General features: G+C 37.6%; 1 protein-coding gene across 2 annotated transcripts in view; it reads right to left on the reverse strand.

Annotated features, from left to right (window-relative positions):
- Positions 1-4,897: 4,897 nt before the first annotated feature.
- The window catches only part of FNDC3A (fibronectin type III domain containing 3A), a 162,782-nt gene continuing 147,456 nt past the window's right edge, over positions 4,898-20,223 (reverse strand). For both annotated transcript variants that reach the window (XM_030882305.3, XM_030882304.3), the window contains 2 exons: positions 19,696-19,823; positions 4,898-7,385 (listed from right to left, as the gene is read on the reverse strand). In XM_030882305.3, coding sequence (XP_030738165.1) covers positions 7,071-7,385; positions 19,696-19,823 — 443 coding nt within the window. In that variant the 3' untranslated portion in view covers positions 4,898-7,070. The remainder of the gene's footprint in view (positions 7,386-19,695; positions 19,824-20,223) is intronic.

Below are 20,223 nucleotides of genomic sequence, written 5' to 3' on the forward strand. Positions count from 1 at the left end.
GACAACCATTTTATTGTGCCAGTTCTGCAGATCAGGAATTGAGGGATGGCTTGTCTCTACCCCATGATGACTGGGGCCTCAGCTGTAAAGCCCCAAAGGCTGGGAGACAGTTGGGGGCTGGCGTCATCTGAAAGCTCATTCACTCGCTGGCCTGGGCCCAGGAGATGTGAGGACTAGGGCACCTGCCCCCGGGAGGCTGCAGCCTTCTGCACTTTGTCATTTAATGATACATCTTGGCTTTCTTTCCAGATTGGTAAATAGAAGGCTACTGTAATCTTTTTGCTATAGCTGCATAGTATTCAGTTGTATTGGATGTACAGTTTATTTAACCAGTCTCTCATTTTTGCTCATTTAGGTCATTTCCAGTCTTTTGCTGTTACAAACACGTCTGCAATGAATAGTGGTGTCTAATGTGTCACATGTGGGTGTAGGTGAATATTTGTCAGTGAATTCGCCTCCTCAGAGTATAAACAATATGTAATTTCCCTTCATAGGGACTGTACAGCTTAAGCTACACCGGCGATGTCTTGTTTTTCTATACTTACCAATATAGTGTGTAATTCAAGTTTTGCATTTTTGCCAATGAGAGTGAAAATGGTTTTTCTGTGTTTTTAGTTTGTGTTCCTTTTGTGTGTGAGATTGAGTTCTTTGTATTTCCTTTTATGTGAACTGCCTGTTTTTATATTGGGTTATTAATCCTTTCATCTCCATATTTCAGAACTTACTACATTTTCCTATGTTAGAGAGACTAGATTAGCCCTTTTCTGGGATATGTGCGCAAGTATTTTTTCCTGGTTTGCTATTTGCTTTAACTTTTTTTTTTCATATGCAGAAGTCTTTATTTTTATGGCATTTAAATGATCAGCCTTTTTGTGACTTTTGTATCTTGAGGCACAAAAGGTCACCACCACTCCAGGATTATAAAGGAGTATTCCCACATCTTCTCATTTATTTGGTTTCATTGTTTGCATTTAAATTCATTTGGCATTCATCCTGGTGTAAGGTGTGAGATACGGATCCAACTTTAATTTTTAGGTTGCTACCCAGTTGTACCAATATCATTTATTGACTTGATCATTTTTACTCCATTGACTTGAGGTGTCAGCTTTATCAAGTATTAAATTCTTCTATGTACTTGGGACTACGGGCTTTCTATTCTGTCCTTTAATTTTTTTGTACTGGTATTATCAGTTATGAAATCTTTATAATTTAGTGCAGCTAATCCCCTCTCATTGCTCTTTTTCAGGGTCTTTCTATTTTTATTTTCCCCAATGAATGGCAGTATTATACTCATTTATTTACAGTGGATTTATAGTATCTTTTAAAATTTGGTGTCCTGTTAAAAAAAATTAATGATATTGTTATAAACTGCGTGTGCTCTTTCTAGAATAATGTGTACTCTCTGGACCCTTTGTAGTTTTACACTCCTCACCCCTCTGAGGTCATTTTGAGCCAGATTTACAGTGAATAGATTCCAAGTTTTTCATAGCATGACTGGATACTAGACTTCATGCTGGTTTTAATGGTCTGAATCAAAATTTAGAGAATCACAAATTAATTCTGTTAGTATTACTACTTGAGCATTAATACATGAATTTTCCTCAAATGTTTTTTAGGTTGCTTTTCAGAATATAGGCTGTGAGGAAAAAGGTCTTATATTACTGTATATGAACATTTCTTACTACACAGCTGCTGTCGTTGGTAAACTGAAACTGTAAAACGTAATTTCCTCTCCAAGACCACCGGGTCATCCTAGAAACATTAAGAGTCAGAGAGGGGCTTCCCTGGTGGCGCAGTGGTTAGGGATCCACCTGCCAATGCAGGGGACACGGGTTCGATCCCTGGTCCAGGAAGATCCCACATGCCGCGGAGCAACTAAGCCCGTGCGCCCCAACTACTGAGCCTGTGCTCTAGAGCCCGTGAGCCACAACTGCTGAGCCCGCGTGTCGCAACTAATGAAGCCCACGCACCTAGAGCCCGTGCTCCGCAACAAGAGAAGCCACCACAATGAGAAGCCCGCGCACTGCAACCCCCGACTCACTGCAGGTAGAGAAACCCCATGCGCAGCAACAAAGACCCAGCGCAGCGGAAGATAATAAATAAATAAATAAATAAAATTAAAAAAAAAAAAGTCAGAGAGAGCTGATAACTTAGGCTTGGGCAGGCCAAATCATTTAATAGCTATCAATGACATCCATAAAGATTCAGTTGTACCATGCACAACGCACCGACTCAAAGGAGTAGGAACGCCCAAGGAGGTCTGGGAAGTCTGAAAAGGAAGTGAGAAGTTGGTCTGTGTCCTTAGAAACATGGACGTAAGTGAATTTATTTTATTGACTCAATGTCCAGGAGTCTCTAGTCGTGTGCTTTCTGTATATCAGTCTTTAGGAATGTCTTATAATCCCTTCTAGAAACTGAGGTGAAAAATTCACAGAAAACCAGCCATCTTAAAGTGAGCATTTCAGTGGCTTTTAGTACATTCACAACGTTGTGCAACACCCACCTACGTCTGTCAAGTTCCAAAACATTTCCCAAATACAACTCCATACCCATTACGCAGTTTTTCCCCATTTCTCCCTCCTTCCAGCTCTTGGCAACTACTAACCTATCTTTATGGATTTACTTAGTCTTGATATTGCCTATGAATGCAGTCACACAATATGTGACTGGCTGTGTCTAGTTTTGTTCACTTAGCATGTTTTTGAGCTTCATCCACATTGTAGCTATATTCCCTTTTTGGACAAGTTAGCTTCTCTCATTTGTGGATGAATGAGTATTTAAGAGAATGGGTTATTCCTACGGCAGGGTGGAGGCTCAAAATGGGAATCAGTGTAGCAAAGGATGAAATTCTAGAGAAAAGAAATTAGAGCTTCGTGTTTAATCTGTCTGATACGCCTGTACCAGTCTCCTAGTCTGTTTTCTTTCTGTTCAATACTTAGTGGGCTGTGGGCTGTTTTGGATGTGGGGAAGTGTTCAGCACGATGCCGGGCATACAGGAAGCTCTCAGTAAATGCTATCATAAATGCAATATTAAAGTCAACTATTATTTTGATTTCCTTCTTAGAATTCTGGGAGACAGTAGAGGGTAGTGGTCAAGTGTGGGAGCACTAGACCAATCACATGGATTCAAACCTCAATCTCAGCTCTGTCACCTATTAGCCATGTGATCTTTGGCAGATGCTTGTTGCTCCGTGTTTCAGTTTATACTTAATGGAGCAATTCAGAGGATTATGAAATAACTAAGGTAAAGCCCTGAACACAACACCTAGCACACACTGAGTGGCCAATAGACGCTATTAGGATTTGAATGGTCATGCGGCTTTAAAATCTATCCAGTTTTGAAACTTTTCTCTTGGCAAATTTCCCGTAGCATCCTGTCACATAAGATGAAAAATAGTCCTTATAGCATCTAAACATTTGAAGGCACCACTCCATACACTGTAGGTTTGCTGACCCCAACTATTAAAATCTTAGTTGTTCTCTCAACTTCCCCTTTAAGAGTGTAAGGGAGAAAATAACAAATGAATAAAGGGATACTCTTGAGGGCATATAGATTATCCTAAAACTGTATATTTAAAAAGCGTTTAAAAAATACAAGGCACTATCATCACCTATGTTGATGGTAGGTGATTAGATTGTAGGAAGACTGGTGTTAGATTTTGGGGCCCATTTCCTCTGGCAGTCTGTTTGCCTAATTGAGCCACCATACACAAGGGATCCTCCTGCAGAGAATCTGTTCATGATGATGATGGTAAGGTACTTGCGTTGGAAACCAACCCACAAAATGCTCAAGTACAACGTGTAATACTCCTATTTCCAATCTACAGAAAAGAGGTGATAGGTAAGTCAGTATCATATTGTTCTCAAGGCTGGATTCCAACTCAGTTGCTTCCATGGAGTGATGCTCCTACATCCAAAGTTTATCTCCTCTTCCCCAGCCTAACACTGTAAACTTTACTGTGGTGCCTGCAATTGTGGCAATTAGAGATCCACTTGGATTTTTTTTTGTTTAATTAATTTTATTTTCATTTTTGGCTGCTTTGGGTCTTCGTTGCTGCGTGTGGGCTTTCCCTAGTTGCGGCGAGTGGGGGCGACTCTTCGTTGTGGTGCGTGGGCTTCTCTTGTTGCAGAGCATGGGCTCTAGAGCACAGGCTCAGTAGTTGTGGCTCATGGGCTCTAGAGCGCAGGCTCAGTAGTTGTGGTGCACGGGCTCAGTTGCTCCGTGGCATGTGGGATCTTCCCGGACCAGGGCTCGAACCTGTGTCCCCTGCATTGGCAGGCAGATTCTTAACCACTGTGCCACCAGGGAAGCCCCACTTGGATTTTAAAAAGCAGTGTATCCCTGGATGAGGTCTGTGGGATGGAAATTTTAAAGAGATTGAGGAGGAATGTTGAATGTCTTGGTGCATGTGAGAACTTTCTGGTGTGGTATTAAGTAGATGGGAACGTTGAACTTTCTGGTGGAGAGCAGACCTGGGGGCAGATTGCAGTGCCAGTAATAGGAAGGTTCTGGGCCCCTGTAGGTGGGAAAGAGAAGGTACTAAGAAGTAGGTAAAGAATGCAGGATAGGTGAGGCATGGTCCGATTTTCTTTCCAATGGGAAGTTTACCTCAGACCCATCCTTATTCATTAGATATATTGTTTCCTTTATATATATATATATATATATATACACACACACACACACACACATATATAAAAGAATACATATAATGTGCAACAGAATCAGGTCACTAGGATAAAACTTGACCTTCTTGAATATGGATCCTCTCATGTTGACGATTTAAATATTTTGAGAAAACTGTTGTAAGCCAACTGCAAGAGGGGAGACCTTAACATTTCATTTTCCAAAAGAGGCAGCAAATAATGTTTATGAATACAATAAACACATCTCAAAAAAGAATGATACAACTTTTATTTTCCATGGATTTAAAGATACTTTTGCTACATAGTTTATGTATTTTTATGAGATTATATTTTTTCATTTGTATGAAGTTCAACCTTATACAATTTCAAGGTGATACGTTTGGTAGTGTATCTATAATCTTTAAAAAGTTTTTAGAGTTTTTGGAATGTACAGTATATGAGGTAAAATCAAGATTACATTAAAAATTGTTTCTCCTCTGCACTAATTTTGCAGTGAGGCTCAAATGGCAAGTACACTATTAAATGACATTTACTATCAAAAATAGGAGTTCATTTGAGTTACTATGAAAAACATAAGCCACTGCAACTGCCACAGTGGCACATTTTACAATTTTAGACATTCAACTATATAGAAATCTCTGGGCTATTACACTCAAACTCATTTGTACTGCCAAATGTGGCACTTTTAAGAAGTTTCTAGAAAACAATCTCAATCACTGTTTTGGGGGAAGTTAGCCTACACGTAAGAGATTAAATTTAAATAAAATGTAAACATACAGTATTTTATAGTGACAGATCATTCTTACCACTTGGGAAGGCCAAGTTTATCCATTTCTTTTTTGAACAAAGGTTAATGTTTTTTCTACAGCACAGATCATTTGACATAAAACAATTACAATACATGCTCATTCTAATATAAGAAATTCTTCAGAGATCTTCAAAGCACAAAACATACGTCCTTTTTTTCAAAGACTGACAGAAGTGCTTAGTAATCACTAAACTGCTAACCTCAGCAACTAAAAATTAGTGGCTCGCTATCCTAAAATTCAAATAATAAATTAAAAAGTCTAGTTACAAGTGTTTCACAGATAACAGATGTGATAAAACAAGAATTTTAGATAGTTTCATTACAAACTATTATTACTGGCAGTCATGGACATCTATGCAAGATGTACAATGTGATACTTGACAAAATTCAATCTGATCACCCAATAACTCACAAATGCAAGCTCACAAAACATTAACGAATTATGTAATTGCAAAGTGCTCTAATGCAACATTAACCACATGCAATCAACAACTGGAACAGTATCCAAACAGACATTACATTAAACATCAGTTTTTCAAGAAAGAAAGCAGCTTGAAGTTTACTGGTGCAAATTAATTTTGTCTTCGGATTTGGTGCCCCAAACAAAAGGTTAGGTTTGATTATGAATTCTGATGGTGATGGCAGTAGTTATGGGAGAAGCAGCAAAACTTATGGGAGTTCTTCAAAATTAGCCTGTACCAGATAGATGGAGTGAGAGTGAGTGAATGTGTGTGTGTGTGTGTGTATATTTCTACACTTGGTATATATAAAGCCATATATGTACGTGCATGTCCTTATACACACACATATAGTTCAAAGGCTCACAAAACCAAATTAAATAGGTTTGAAGTTCAGAATTATTACTTTTAAAAAGTATGTAAAAGCCCTCTGTTCTTTTCCATGTTCTCAAGACCTGAAGATGGGTTTTTGAGTAAACATTAAAATACTTTTAGGCCAAGTAAACTGTATGTGCTTTCAAGTGACCTACCTGTGAATTCATGAATATATACTTATAATGAAGAACTCCACATTTATCAAACAAGAAGCTTCTTTTTCCCATGCATATTCTTTCATCCAGTTTTTGTCTGCTAAGCCCCTCCAGTTATTCATCATAATCCCACTTACCAAATTAAGACAAATGAGGAGGTAGAAATATAGCACTAGATTGCTTTCACAGCATCATACTTTAACATTTTTATATAGCATGTTAGTGTAAATTTTAATCATTCTGAATTTTTCACTAGGTAATAATTAAAACAAACAGATCAGGTTGTCACTGTTACACTCATGCTGACTGGTCAAAGTATCAATTATATATTGTTGCCTCTCAGAAAGTTTGTTTCACAAGAAGGCATGTCAAAAAAAGAAAAAAAGAAAAGAAAAAGAAAAAGAGCCCCAACCGAACAAAAAACCGAAACGTGCTATTTCTGTGGCTTGCATTCTAATAAGGTGCCAGCCTCTACCTAACAATATAAGCATTAAAAATGGCAAAAATGATGTACTATAGTCTCAATGCCAGTGCTAAATGTCACTGATTTTGTAAAAGCAATACAGAAATAATTTTAGTACATGACAAAATAAAATGTAATACAATATTAAAAATAAAGTTATATTTTCACTTGATTACAAAGTACTGAATGATAAAGGCAATCAAAATGGAAAAGAAAGCAAACAGCACAAGGATGACGGCTGCACACTGCTCGTCACTGAGTGCCCGCCGGGTCCTCGTGCTTTCCACAGTGTCTCTGTTGGTGCTGGCTGGTGGTTCAGTCCTCTGAGAGATGAAGAGCACTGTTGTGCTGTAGGGGCCTACGAGGTCCTGATGCCCCACAGGGTCTTGGCACTGGCGAATGGCACACACACGGAAACGATATTCACAGTTCAGCTGAAGGCTTGAATACCGGAATGAAGAGTCAGGCCCTTTGTAAATCTGATAGTAAGACATTAGAAAAAGAATTATATGGGAAGGCTGGGTAGAAAATCTATGTTAAAACTGGCTAGTTTTAGAATTATTTTTGACATGGAAGCTAGTGAGTGCCACTGCTTGTATCTTTTAAATGACATTTTAAAAATACCTATCCATTAAAGAACTCAACTGTTTGCTGTATAATGCCTGGAGAAATCTGGTAAGTAAGGATGTGATATCTACCCTCACAGAGCTTACAGACCAGCTGAAGAGTGAAGATGTGTCCCCAGAACAGCTAGAGAACAAGCAAAATCAGCCCACGGGCATTTCTCTGGTTTCAGCAAATATAAGAAGTCAGACTTCTGTGAAATCCTTCCATGAAAGGAGGAACAGTGTCTAACCTTGCTCTCCCATGATATCTTTGTATAACTGGTTTCTGTAAAGTTTCAAACAGATCTGCTGAATGAAACAATAAGTGAAAAAGGAGAGCTCTCTGTAGGTGTCTATGGCAAATCATTTTATAAACTTTAAAAGGAGAGATCCCTTAGAATCAAAGAATGGGATTTTAAAACCCAGCTCCTCTGGCTCATCCCTTAGAAGGGAAATAACAAGAATGGAATTCCATAGATTTTTCAGGAGAGTGTGCTAGTGATTGAGAGGATATGTACTGGAACTGGGGTCCAAGCTCTGCTCTACCACTGCACACTCCTCCAGGGCATAATAGTTATCTTGTACGGTAATTATGAGAATGAAATAGACTAATACTTGTTAAAGCACTTCCTAGCACAGTGCCCAGCATATAGTGAGTGCTCAATATATGGAAGCTATCACTTCCACTACTGCACCCCTTCACTCAGTCTCTAAATGAAAAGACCAAGACTCAGTGATTTCCCAGTTGAGTTTCCCCAGCTAGTTGGTGGGTTATATTAAGAGATCAACCAAAACCTGTGGGCTAGCATTCCCTCAAGCAATTTTAGTAGCCTCAGTTGTATCTGTGTTGTAAATCTACATTTTTACATACTGGTTTGCTTCCAAAGGAGAAAGGTAAGATCTTTCCCTCATTTTTGTGTCTCCAGAATATAGCATATAATAGGTACTTAATGAAAGGCCACTAAATTAGTACTGTGTATACATCAAAATGTATATCAGAAGATACTGAGAAGATATATAAATGAACCTTTACTGAAAAAGTAAGCTTTAGGACAAATCTTAAAAAATGCGGAATATGAGTTAGTTCTGAAGATGCATATGAGCATTTCAGGAAGTGAGAATGTAGAAATGATTTATGTCTCAGCGACAGTAAAAGGATGAACTTAAGTATATCAGAAGACTGTATTAGAAAGCAGTGTGAAACAGTATACATACAATGAAGTCAGTTTAGTAAAAATAAAAAATATGTATTTGTCTTATGGGTATAATGGGTGATACTTATTTTTGTCTTTAAAATTTTCTTTACTTTCCATTTGTCTCCAAATGAGCGTGGTAATGTGATCAGGAAAAAAAACTCAACAAATGGCATGAGGGTGATAGGTGAAGAGATTTGACATTGAAAGGAAGAATATGTTAATACACTAGTTGGAAATTTAAGTTTAATTCTACAGGGGCCACTGTAGTGTGTGATATTTAAACTGTTTAAGGAATCCTGATCATAAGGCTGAGAGGGATTGAGGGAGTTGGGCAGGACAAGGGCTCTTGCTGAATTATGAGGCCCTGGTATAATTTTCATGGATCACTTAAAAAGTGACTTTTTATTTTAATAAAAGTTGGCAGGCAAAAAAAAAAAAAAATCTTCCAAGAGTTTAAAGCTTGGGGACCAAAGTGATGTTAGTGTTTATGATCCTGACGAATGAGGAAGAAGTTGGAGAGGAGAGACTGGGAAGGAAGACGATGAGATCAAATTTTCAATTTTGTTTTAGATGTTGGGAAGATATCTAAACAGGGAGACATCCTATAGGTAACTGTAGACTCAGGACTGAAGAAAACAGATACATCTGCTAGAGCTGATTTTAAAAGTTTTATAGATCTAAGTGAAGCTATTCAAAAAGAGTCTCAAGCTCAAGATAGCTGGGTTAGGCCTTAGAATGAGAAATAAGAATTAAAATGAGTAACACCATTTCCACCACCCCCTTTCATATTGACAAGATAAATTCTGTGACCCTAATAAACAAGAGGGCAAGTAAAAACTCTAATAAATTCATAATGTTTTGGTCCATAGCTATTGCTCACAGATAGTATTACATACAATTAAAACAGAAGAAAAACTAAAATATCCCCTTTATATTTGCTATCAATAACTATCCATTTACTTAGGCAGAATGTGGCAAATATAAATTAATGCAGATTTGTAGTTAAGAGGATGGCAGGTAAGACATTAATGTTTTCACTTTCTTTGCATTTTAACTGAGAAATGCAGACTAAAACTTAAGCTTGGAAAGTCTGTGCATATCTAGCTGGCCAAGAACTTTGAAACAGTACACCACCTGCAACAGAATTTACAGGAAACCGTTATAGAAAGCTTATCGAGTTTCATAAATTGGTATTTATCCTTACTTTAGCTTTGTGAATATATTTACAGCATGGAGAAAATAACAACTGTGGAATTGGGGCCAATAAGACTGAAATCACTATTTTACCTATTTATATCTACCTCTATATCTACATTCTAAAAATCTATTTGGTTGGTGAGATTAATTTACCAAGTACCCATACTAAAATTCAAGACAGTCCTTGTTGTTACCTTTTAAGGACAAGTATACATGTTTACTACCAAAGACAACCACTTTTGAAGCGTCATTATAGAGGAACAAATTCTGTTTATTTCTACTTTCTGTGTACATTACATATCCACAGTCTTATCTTATAATGAGTCATAATACAGTCTGTATTATTTATAGAAATTAGTGTTAAGACAATGATTTCAGCAATACATTACTATTAGACTGAATGCAGACTTACTCAAAACTTCCCTAGGATTTATTATAGATTTGACTGCATTTAAAAGTAATTACAGTTGACCCTTGGACAACACGGGTTTGAACTGTAAGCGTCCACTTACACACAGATTTTTTTTCAATAAGTACAATCTACAGTACTACACAACCAGAGGCTGGCCAAATCCATGAATGTGGAACAGCGAACACGGAGGGCTGACCGTAAAGTTCTATGTGGTTTTTCCACTGCACTGGGGAAAAACCAGTGCTCCTAACCCTTGTGGTGTTCAAGGGTCAACTGTATTCATTAAGACAAATAATAAGGCATATGTTGTCATATAATTTGGCACATATGGTCACATAATGTGATCCTTCTGTAACTTATGAATGTATTATTGCAAATAATTATTTCCTAGTGATCAATAAATGAAGGGAACAGTAAAAACCCTCAAAAACAACTGAATATGGACAAATAACCACGTAATTCGTCTCTACCATTCTTCCCCTCTATTATTGTCCAGGGAGTTGTAAGTGAACTTGGAGCTTTTAGAGCAATCTTTTTTTTGAATTTAATTTTTTTTTTATACAGCAGGTTCTTATTAGTCATCAATTTTATACACATCAGTGTATACATATCAATCCCAATCGCCCAATTCAGCACACCACCATCCTCACCCGCCACTGCTTTCCCCCCTGGTGTCCATACGTTTGTTCTCTACATCTATGTCTCAACTTCTGCCCTGCAAACCGGTTCACCTGTACCATTTTTCTAGGTTCCACATATATGCGTTAATATACGATGTTTTTCTCTTTCTGACTGACTTCATTCTGTATGACAGTCTCTAGATTCATCCACATCTCTACAAATGACCCAGTTTCGTTCCTTTTTATGGCTGAGTAATATTCCATTGCATATACGTACCAAATCTTTATCCATTCGTCTGTCGATGGGCATTTAGGTTGCTCCCATGACCTGGCTATTGTAAATAGTGCTGCAATGAACATTGGGGTGCATGTGTCTTTTTGAACTATGGTTTTCTCTGGGTATACGTCCAGTAGTGGGATTGCTGGGTCATATGGTAGTTCTGTTTTTAGTTTTTTAAGGAACCTCCATACTGTTCTCCATGATGGCTGTATCAGTTTACATTCCCACCAACAGTGCAAGAGGGTTCCCTTTTCTCCACACCCTCTCCAGCATTTCTTGCTTTGTAGGTTTCCTGATGATGCCCATTCTAATCAGTGTGAGGTGATACCTCATTGTAGTTTTGATTTGCATTTCTCTAATAATTAGTGATGTTGAGCACCTTTTCATGTGCTTCTTGGCCATCTGTATGCCTTCTTTGGAGAGGCGTCCATTTAGGTCTTCTGCCCATATTAGGATTGGGTTTTTTTTTAATATTGAGCTGCATGAGCTGTTTATATATTTTGGAGATTAATCCTTGGTCCTAAGATTCATTTGCAAACATTTTCTCCCATTCTGAGGGTTGTCTTTTCATCTTGTTTATGGTTTTCTTTGCTGTGCAAAAGCTTTGAAGTTTCATTAGGTCCCATTTGTTTATTTTTAAATTTCCATTACTCTAGGAGGTGTATCAAAAAATATCTTGCTATGATTTATGTCAAAGAGTGTTCTTCCTATGTTTTCCTCTAAGAGTTTTATAGTGTCCATTCTTACATTCAGGTCTCGAATCCATTTTGAGTTTACGTCTGTGTATGGTGTGAGGGAGTGCTCTAATTTCATTCTTTTACATGTAGCTGTCCAGTTTGCCCAGCACCACTTATTGAAGAGACTGTCTTTTCTCCATTGTATATCCTTGCCTCCATTGTATATCCTTGCCTCCTTAGTCATAGATTAGTTGACCATAGGTGCGTGGGTTTATCTCTGGGCTTGCTATCTTGTTCCATTGATCTATATTTCTGTTTTTGTGCCAGTACCAATATTGTCTGCAGCTTCATAGTATAGTCTGAAGTCAGGGAGTCTGATTCCTCCAGCTCCATTTTTTTCCCTCAAGACTGCTTTGGCTATTCGGGGTCTTTTGTGTCTCCATACAAATTTTTACAGAACTAGAACAAAAAATCTTAAAAGTGCCATTGGTAATTTGATAGGGATTGCATTGAATCTGTACATTGCTTTGGGTAATATAGTCTTTTTCACAATATTGATTCTTCCAATCCAAGAACATGGTATATCTCTCCATCTGTTGGTATCATCTTTAATTTCTTTCAACAGTGTCTTATAGTTTTCTGAATACAGGTCTTTTGTCTCCCTAGGTAGGTTTATTCCTAGGTATTTTATTCTTTTTGTTGCAGTGGTAAATGGGAGTGCTTCCTTAATTTCTCTTTCAGATTTTTCATCATTAGTGTATAGGAATGCAAGAGATTTCTTTGCATTAATTTTGTATCCTGCAACTTTACCAAATTCATTGATTAGCTCTAGTAGTTTTCTGGTGGCATCTTTAGGATTCTCTATGTATAGTATCATGTCATCTGCAAACAGTGACAGTTTTACTTCTTCTTTTCCAATTTGTATTCCTGTTATTTCTTTTTCTTCTCTGATTGCCATGGCTAGGACTTCCAAAACTATGTTGAATGACAGTGGTGAGAGTGGACATCCTTGTCTTGTTCCTGATCTTAGAGGAAATGCTTTCAGTTTTTCACCATTGAGAATGATGTTTGCTGTGGGTTTGTCATATATGGCCTTTACTATGTTGAGATAGGTTCCCTCTATGCCCACCTTCTGGAGAGTTTTTATCATGAATGGGTATTGAATTCTGTCAAAAGCTTTTTCTGCATCTATTGAGATGATCATATGGTTTTTATTCTTCAAATTAATATGGTGTATCACATTGATTGATTTGCGTATATTGAAGAATCCTTGCATCCCTGGGATAAATCCCACTTGATCATGCTGTATGATCCTTTTAATGTGTTGTTGGATTCTGTTTGCTAGCAGTTTGTTGAGGATTTTGCGTGTATATTCATGAGCGATATTGGTCTGTAATTTTCTTTTTTTGTAGTATCTTTGTCTGCTTTTGGTATCAGGGTGACGGTGGCCTCACAGAATGCATCTGGGAGTGTTCCCTCCTCTGCAATTTTTTGGAAGAGTTTGAGAAGGATGGGTGTTAGCCCTTCTCTGAATGTTTGATAGAATTCACCTGTGAAGCCATCTGGGCCTGGATTTTTGTTTGTTGGAAGATTTTAATCACAGTTTCAATTCATTACTTGTGACTGGTCTGTTTATTTTCTATTTCTTCCTGGTTCAGTCTTGGAAGGTTATACCTTTCTAAGAATTTGTCCATTTCTTCCAGGTTGTCCACTTTGTTGGCATAGAGTTGTTTGTAGTAGTCTCTCAGGATGCTTTGTATTTCTGCGGTGTTTGTTGTAACTTCTCATTTTCCATTTCTAATTTTATTGATTTGAGTCCTCTCCCTCTTTTTCTTGATGAGTCTGGTTAATGGTTTATCAATTCTGTTTATCTTCTCAAAGAAACAGCTTTTAATTTTATTGATCTTTGCTACTGTTTTCTTTGTTTCTATTTCATTTATTTTCTGCTCTGATGATTTCCTTCCTTCTGCTAACTTTGGGTTTTGTTTGTTCTTCTTTCTCTAGTTCCTTTAGATGTAAGGTTAGGTTGTTTATTTGAGATGTTTCTTGTTTCTTGAGGTAGGCTTGTATAGCTATAAATTTCCCTCTTCGAACTTCTTTTGCTGCATCCCATAGGTTTTGGATCATGTGTTTTGTCATTTGTCTCTAGGTATTTTTTGATTTTCTCTGTGATTTCTTCAGTGATCTCTTGGTCATTTAGTAACGTACTGTTTAGCCTCCATATGTGTGTGTGTGTTTTACGTTTTTTCCCCCTGTAATTGATTTCTAATCTCATAGTGTTGTGGTCAGAAAAGATGCTTGACATGATTTCAATTTTCTTAAATTTACTGAGGCTTGACCTGTGACCCAAGATGTGACCTATCCTGGAGAATGTTCCGTGCACACTTGAGAAGAAAGTGTAATCTGTTTTTGGATGGAATGTCCTATAAATATCAATTAAATCTATCTGGTCTGTTGTGTCATTTACAGCTTGTGTTTCCTTATTTATTTTCTGTTTGGATGATCTGTCCATTGGTATAAGTGAGGTGTTAAAGTCCCCCACTATTATTGTGTTACTGTCGATTTCCTCTTTTACGGCTGTTAGCAGTTGCCTTATGTATTCAGGTGATCCTATGTTGGGCGCATATATATTTATAATTGTTATATCTTCTCCTTGGATTGATCCCTTGATCATTATATAGTGTCATTCTTTATTTTAAAATCTATTTTATCTGATATGAGTATTGCTACTCCAGCTTTCTTTTGATTTCCATTTGCATGGAATATCTTTTTCCATCCCCTCACTTTCAGTGTGAATATGTCCCTAGGTCTGAAGTGGGTCTCTTGTAGACAGCATATATATGGGTCTTGTTTTTATATCCATTCAGCAAGCCTGTGTCCTCTGGTTGGAACATTTAATCCATTCACGTTTAAGGTGATTACTGATATGTATGTTCCTATTACCATTTTCTTAATTGTTTTGGGTTTGTTTTTGTAGGTCCTTTTCTTCTTTTGTGTTTCCCACTTAGAGAAGTTCCTTTAGCATTCGTTGTAGAGCTGGTTTGGTGGTGCTGAATTCTCTTAGCTTTTGCTTGTCTGTAAAGTTTTTGATTTCTCCATCGAATCTGAATGAGATCCTTGCCCGGTAGAGTAATCTTGGTTGTAGGTTCTTCCCTTTCTTTCATCACTTTAAGTATATCATGCCACTCCCTTCTGGCTTGTAGAGTTTCTGCTGAGAAATCAGCTGTTAACCTTATGGGAGTTCCCTTGTATGTTATTTGTCATTTTTCCCTTGCTGCTGCTTATCCTGTATGGGACTTGCTGCACTTCCTGGACTTGGGTGGCTATTTCCTTTCCCATGTTAGGGAAGTTTTCGACTATAATGTCTTCAAATATTTTCTCTGGTCCTTTATCTCTCTCTTGTTCTTCTGGGACCCCTATAATGCGAATGTTGTTGTGTTTAATGTTGTCCCAGAGGTCTCTCAGGCTGTCTTCATTTCTTTTCATTCTTTTTTCTTTATTCTGTTCCATGGCAGTGAATCCACCATTTGGTCTTCCAGGTCACTTATCTGTTCTTCTGCCTCAGTTATTCTGCTATTGATTCCTTCTAGTGTAGTTTTCATTTCAGTTATTGTGTTGTTCACCTACCTCTTTGTTTGTTCTTTAATTCTTCTAGATCTGTGTTAAACATTTCTTGCATCTTCTCGACCTTTGCCTCCATTCTTTTTCCGAGGTCCTGGATCATCTTCACTATCATTATTCTGAATTCTTTTTCTGGAAGGTTGCCTCTCTCCACTTCATTTAGTTGTTTTACTGGGGTTTTATCATGTTCCTTCATGTGGTATGTACCACTCTGCCTTTTCATCTCATCTGTCTTTCTGTGAATGTGGTTTTTGTTCCATAGGCTCTGCAGTACTGTAGTTCTTCTTGTTTCTGCTGTCTGTCCTCTGGTGGATGAGGCTATCTCTAGAGCAATTCTGAAATTTACGGTGCTTAAGCACCACTTGGAACTTAAGAACAAAGAAACAAAACCAGCAAAAGAAAAACAGAATTGTGGGTTCCACTCCTAGACATTCAGATTTATTTGGTCTGCAGGCCACTCTGAGGAACAACTGTTTTTGAGAATCTCAAGTTCAGAAGTTTAAGAATGGAAGAAATTGTATAGAATCCAACAGGCCACTGTCCCAGCAACCGTTCTCCTACATTGCCAACAATACCCTAATTTTGGATGGGGTATCCAAAGTACAGCCCCTGTACTAGGAGAAGCTGGCGAGGCTTAAGTCCAGAGGTGGGCCCTGGCTGGCTTAAGCCCTGGCACAGTCACTGCTTCAGGGATGACTTTGTAACCCAAGTGCTATCTTTTCCCTGAATGTGAATAAGGAAGTGTAAGTTCCCCATGGCAGGCACTGAACACTGAGAGAAACTATGTCCCTGATGACTTCATTAAGCTCCTCAATCAACCTACCTACCTACAGGCTTCTCCCTAAGAGGATTTATACTTTATAAGCCAATTTGAAATTTTTTTAAATTAATTTATTTTTTAAGTTATTTTTGGCTGCATTGGGTCTTTGTTGCTGCATTCAGGCTTTCTTTTTTCTAGTTGTGGCGAGTGGGGGCTACTCTTCCTTGCAGTGCGCAGGCCTCTCATTGTGGTGGCTTCTCTTGTTGCGGAGCATGGGCTCTAGGTGCGTGGGCTTCATTAGTTGTGGCATGTGGGCTCAGTAGTTGTGGCTCACGGACTCTAGAGCACAGGCTCAGTAGTTGTGGCGCACAGGCTTAGTTGCTCTGCGGCATGTGGGATCTTCCCGGACCAGGGCTTGAACCTGTCCCGTGCATTGGCAGGCGGATTCTTAACTAGTGGCCACCAGGGAAGCCCCTATAAGCCAATTTGTATTAATTTTTCTGGTATTTGTAACATTAATGAGCTTGGACACAAGAACTCTCTTAGGTACAGACTCCCAGATGGTGCTTATCTGCTTTGACAGTGGTTCTACTGTCCCCCAATATTTTCACTTCACCCTGTTATACCACTTGAAATGCTGCTTTTGGTTTAAAAGCACTTGCTTTAAAAAATGTATACACTTCTGGGAAGATTAAAGAGCCAGCAGACACTCGACTTTTGACATGAATTTTCCCAAGGAAAGAGTCTTTTTCCTAATGGCAATAAGGTCAGTTATACTGTGTATATGAGAATTATGATGTATGTGAGAGAGGGAGGCAAGAGTCAGAGGAAGAGTGTAATTTTAGAGAACGGGGCCAAGCCTCGGGGAGGTGCTGCAGAGCAGGGCACAGAGCAGCAAGAAGGCAGCAAGAGTTTGGTGAAAGCCACTGACTGATCAAAGAGGGATGAAGCAAGGGAAGAATGTAAAGAAATCAATATTTTTCTAAGTTTGGCCCAGGGTCGTAAGTACTGGCTGCTGCTAGGCTAATTTGCTTCCAGGTCCCCAAACCCAGCAACACTACAGGTTAAACAGTTTTTAAATAGGCTAGCCTAGAAACTCAACCACCAACTTATAAATAATAATCCTCTTCTTAAAAACATCAACAGTTCCTACTGCTGTAGAATGAAGACCCACTAAGACTTGGCCTCCTCCACTACACACTCCAATCTTTTTTTTTTTAGTTTTATTTTTTATTAGTAATCTATTTTATATATATTAGTGTATATATGTCAGTCCCAATCTCCCAGTTCATCCCACAAGCATACCCCCTGCTTTCCCCCACTGTACACACTCCATTCTTGAGCCTTACTCAAGTCATACTTGAGAGTTCATGGTTCCTCCTAAGCTCATCAACTCCCCAATAGACTCCCTTTAATGATAATCCTTTTGGAAAACATTCCAAAGTCCAGCTGGAAAAAAAAATCATTCCTTTTAACAAAGTATGTTTTATCTTTATCATGATCTTTTATTTGCTTACACAGAATGTCATGATTATGAAATTTCTGCTTGCTTGCTAACGTCTAATAAACAACTTTCTTGAAATCAGAACAGTAACTTATTAATAATGTAGCCCCCTCAAATTCTTCATATGTAGTATTTAATACATGTGTGTTGAATAGCAAGTCAATTTTAAGTAAAATATTAAAATCCCATGAATGAGATTGAACTCTTAAAAAATGACCTTTAAACTTCTGGAATACAACTTGCCAATCATAAAATTTTATAAACATTTAAGAGATTTAGATGAGCATATATATGATGAAGTTCTAAGGAAATCAGTATTTTAAGTTTTACAGTATGCTTACAATCTAAAGTAAAATTGATGATAGGGTTAATTTAGCTTTTAAGTTAAATTAGAATTAGCACTGCTGTTTCATGTAGTGATATGTTTATTAAAATTCATATACTACTCAAATGTGGGGTCCCTATTTCCTTTAAATATGTAATGAAATTACATTTTCTTTAATATTAATTTTGTTTCCTCCTTGGAAGGAAACCTACTTATCTATAAATCATATTCAAGTCTAATTATCATGTCAATTTGCAGATGGCTTAATAAAGAAAAACAATCACATGCCAAATTTAATCCAGCTCTTTGGGGCCTTTTGTAATTTTGGTTAAGAAATTATGCTTCCATATTTAGCAAAATTGAAAGGAAAAATTATACCTTATTGAAAGGTAGTCTATTATTAATAGTTATAATAGCAGAAGAGTGAAATAAAACAGATGAATGATTTTTTAATAGTGAGAAAAGAAAATACAAAATAAGAAACTAAAATGAAAACAACCCAGCTTAAAAGCTCTCAAAATCAAGAAGAGTAACAGCAAAAAGGAAGAAGCAGATGAAATGCTTACAGAAATAAGGCTTTTGAGTTGCATAAAAACTTCTTTATAAAAGTCATAATGACACTGACAGCTGCCCACTTCATCGGCTATTCACTGTTTACCAGGAACCTATCTTTGAAATTTTACCAGGAAGGTGATACTTCCTCTAGGCTTCCATAATAACTGTGTCAATTGTCATATTTACAACACTGCATTATAACTATGACTATTACTAACATTGTAAAAGCCTCTTCAATGTTGTCTCTGCATCTGTCCTCATCCTACTCTGGTCACAATAATCTTGTGTCTGATCATGTGCCTACTCTGGTCAAAATCCTCCACTGGCTTCTCATTTTACATGGAGTAAAAGTCAGAGTATGACCTATAATGCCCTACACGATCTCCATGCCCGCTCACAGACCCCCTACCATTAAAGCCCTGACTTCATTTATTATTCCTCCCTTTGCTCATGCTGCCCCAGCCATAGTGGCCTTCGTCTTGTACAGTAAATTTAACAAGCATGCTCCTGCCTCAGGGCCTTTGCACCTACTGTTTCTGCTTCTTGAAACACTCTTCTCCCCATATTCACTTCCTTGGGGTCTCTGTTCAAATGTCACCTGACGGCCCTATATAAAATAGCACTAGCTGTCCCTCGCCCTAGTACTCCCTAATCCTTTTATCCAGTTTTATTTTTTCTCTATTGTGCTTATTACTATCTAACATATGATATACTGATGTGTTTATCTGCTTTTAGAATCTCTTTTTCTACTAGAATGTAAGCTGCACGGAGGCAAGGACTTTTTGTTCACTTGTATCCTGAGTGCCTGGCACAGAGTTCAATAAATACCTGTCAAATGAACGAATACTCTGTTTAAGTGCAGTTCACACCCCAAAGATTTTGAATCCTGATATACTGTGTAGTTACTATTTTTTGGCACATAGTAAGCACTGAACAAATGTTTTTGAATTAGGAAGATAAAGGTAGTCAAATCCTGCATTGAAAATACATAAAAAAGGTGAAAGTGTGTATCTATAGAATTATATTTTGGCACATACCTGTTTGAATTCTGAATCTTTTCCCACCATAACTTGAAGACTGTAAATAACTGGATCACCTTTCATTGGCTGTAAACACTCCCATGTAATTTCACAAACGTGATCATTTACCTTCTCTATTTTGGGGGCTGTAGAGAACAAATACAAATAAAATGTGCTCTACTTGATTTTTAACGTGGCACATCACACAGACACTTGTTTCAATCAAAATCAACAGACTTTAAAACATAGTTACAAACTTGAAATAAATATTAGTGAATTTTTGAAATTTTCAGAGAAACGGTCAATGGCTAACTCTTATCATCTCCAGGCCATACAATCTACAAGCACTCCAATGGCCAGACTGATTAAAAGATCTGTAAAGATAAGTACTATTTTCCCTGAGCTAAAAAAAGCCAATGGCAGTTCTACAACATCTTTTATGGTACTTCAAAGAGCATAACTAGAACATGAAATTTTATAATTTAAGAAATCTTCTAAGAGAATGAGTTGAAAAATACACCTAGCTGCCTGACCACATATATGACT

Source organism: Globicephala melas, chromosome 18 (genome assembly GCF_963455315.2).
Source record: "Globicephala melas chromosome 18, mGloMel1.2, whole genome shotgun sequence".
Lineage (NCBI taxonomy): Eukaryota > Metazoa > Chordata > Mammalia > Artiodactyla > Delphinidae > Globicephala > Globicephala melas.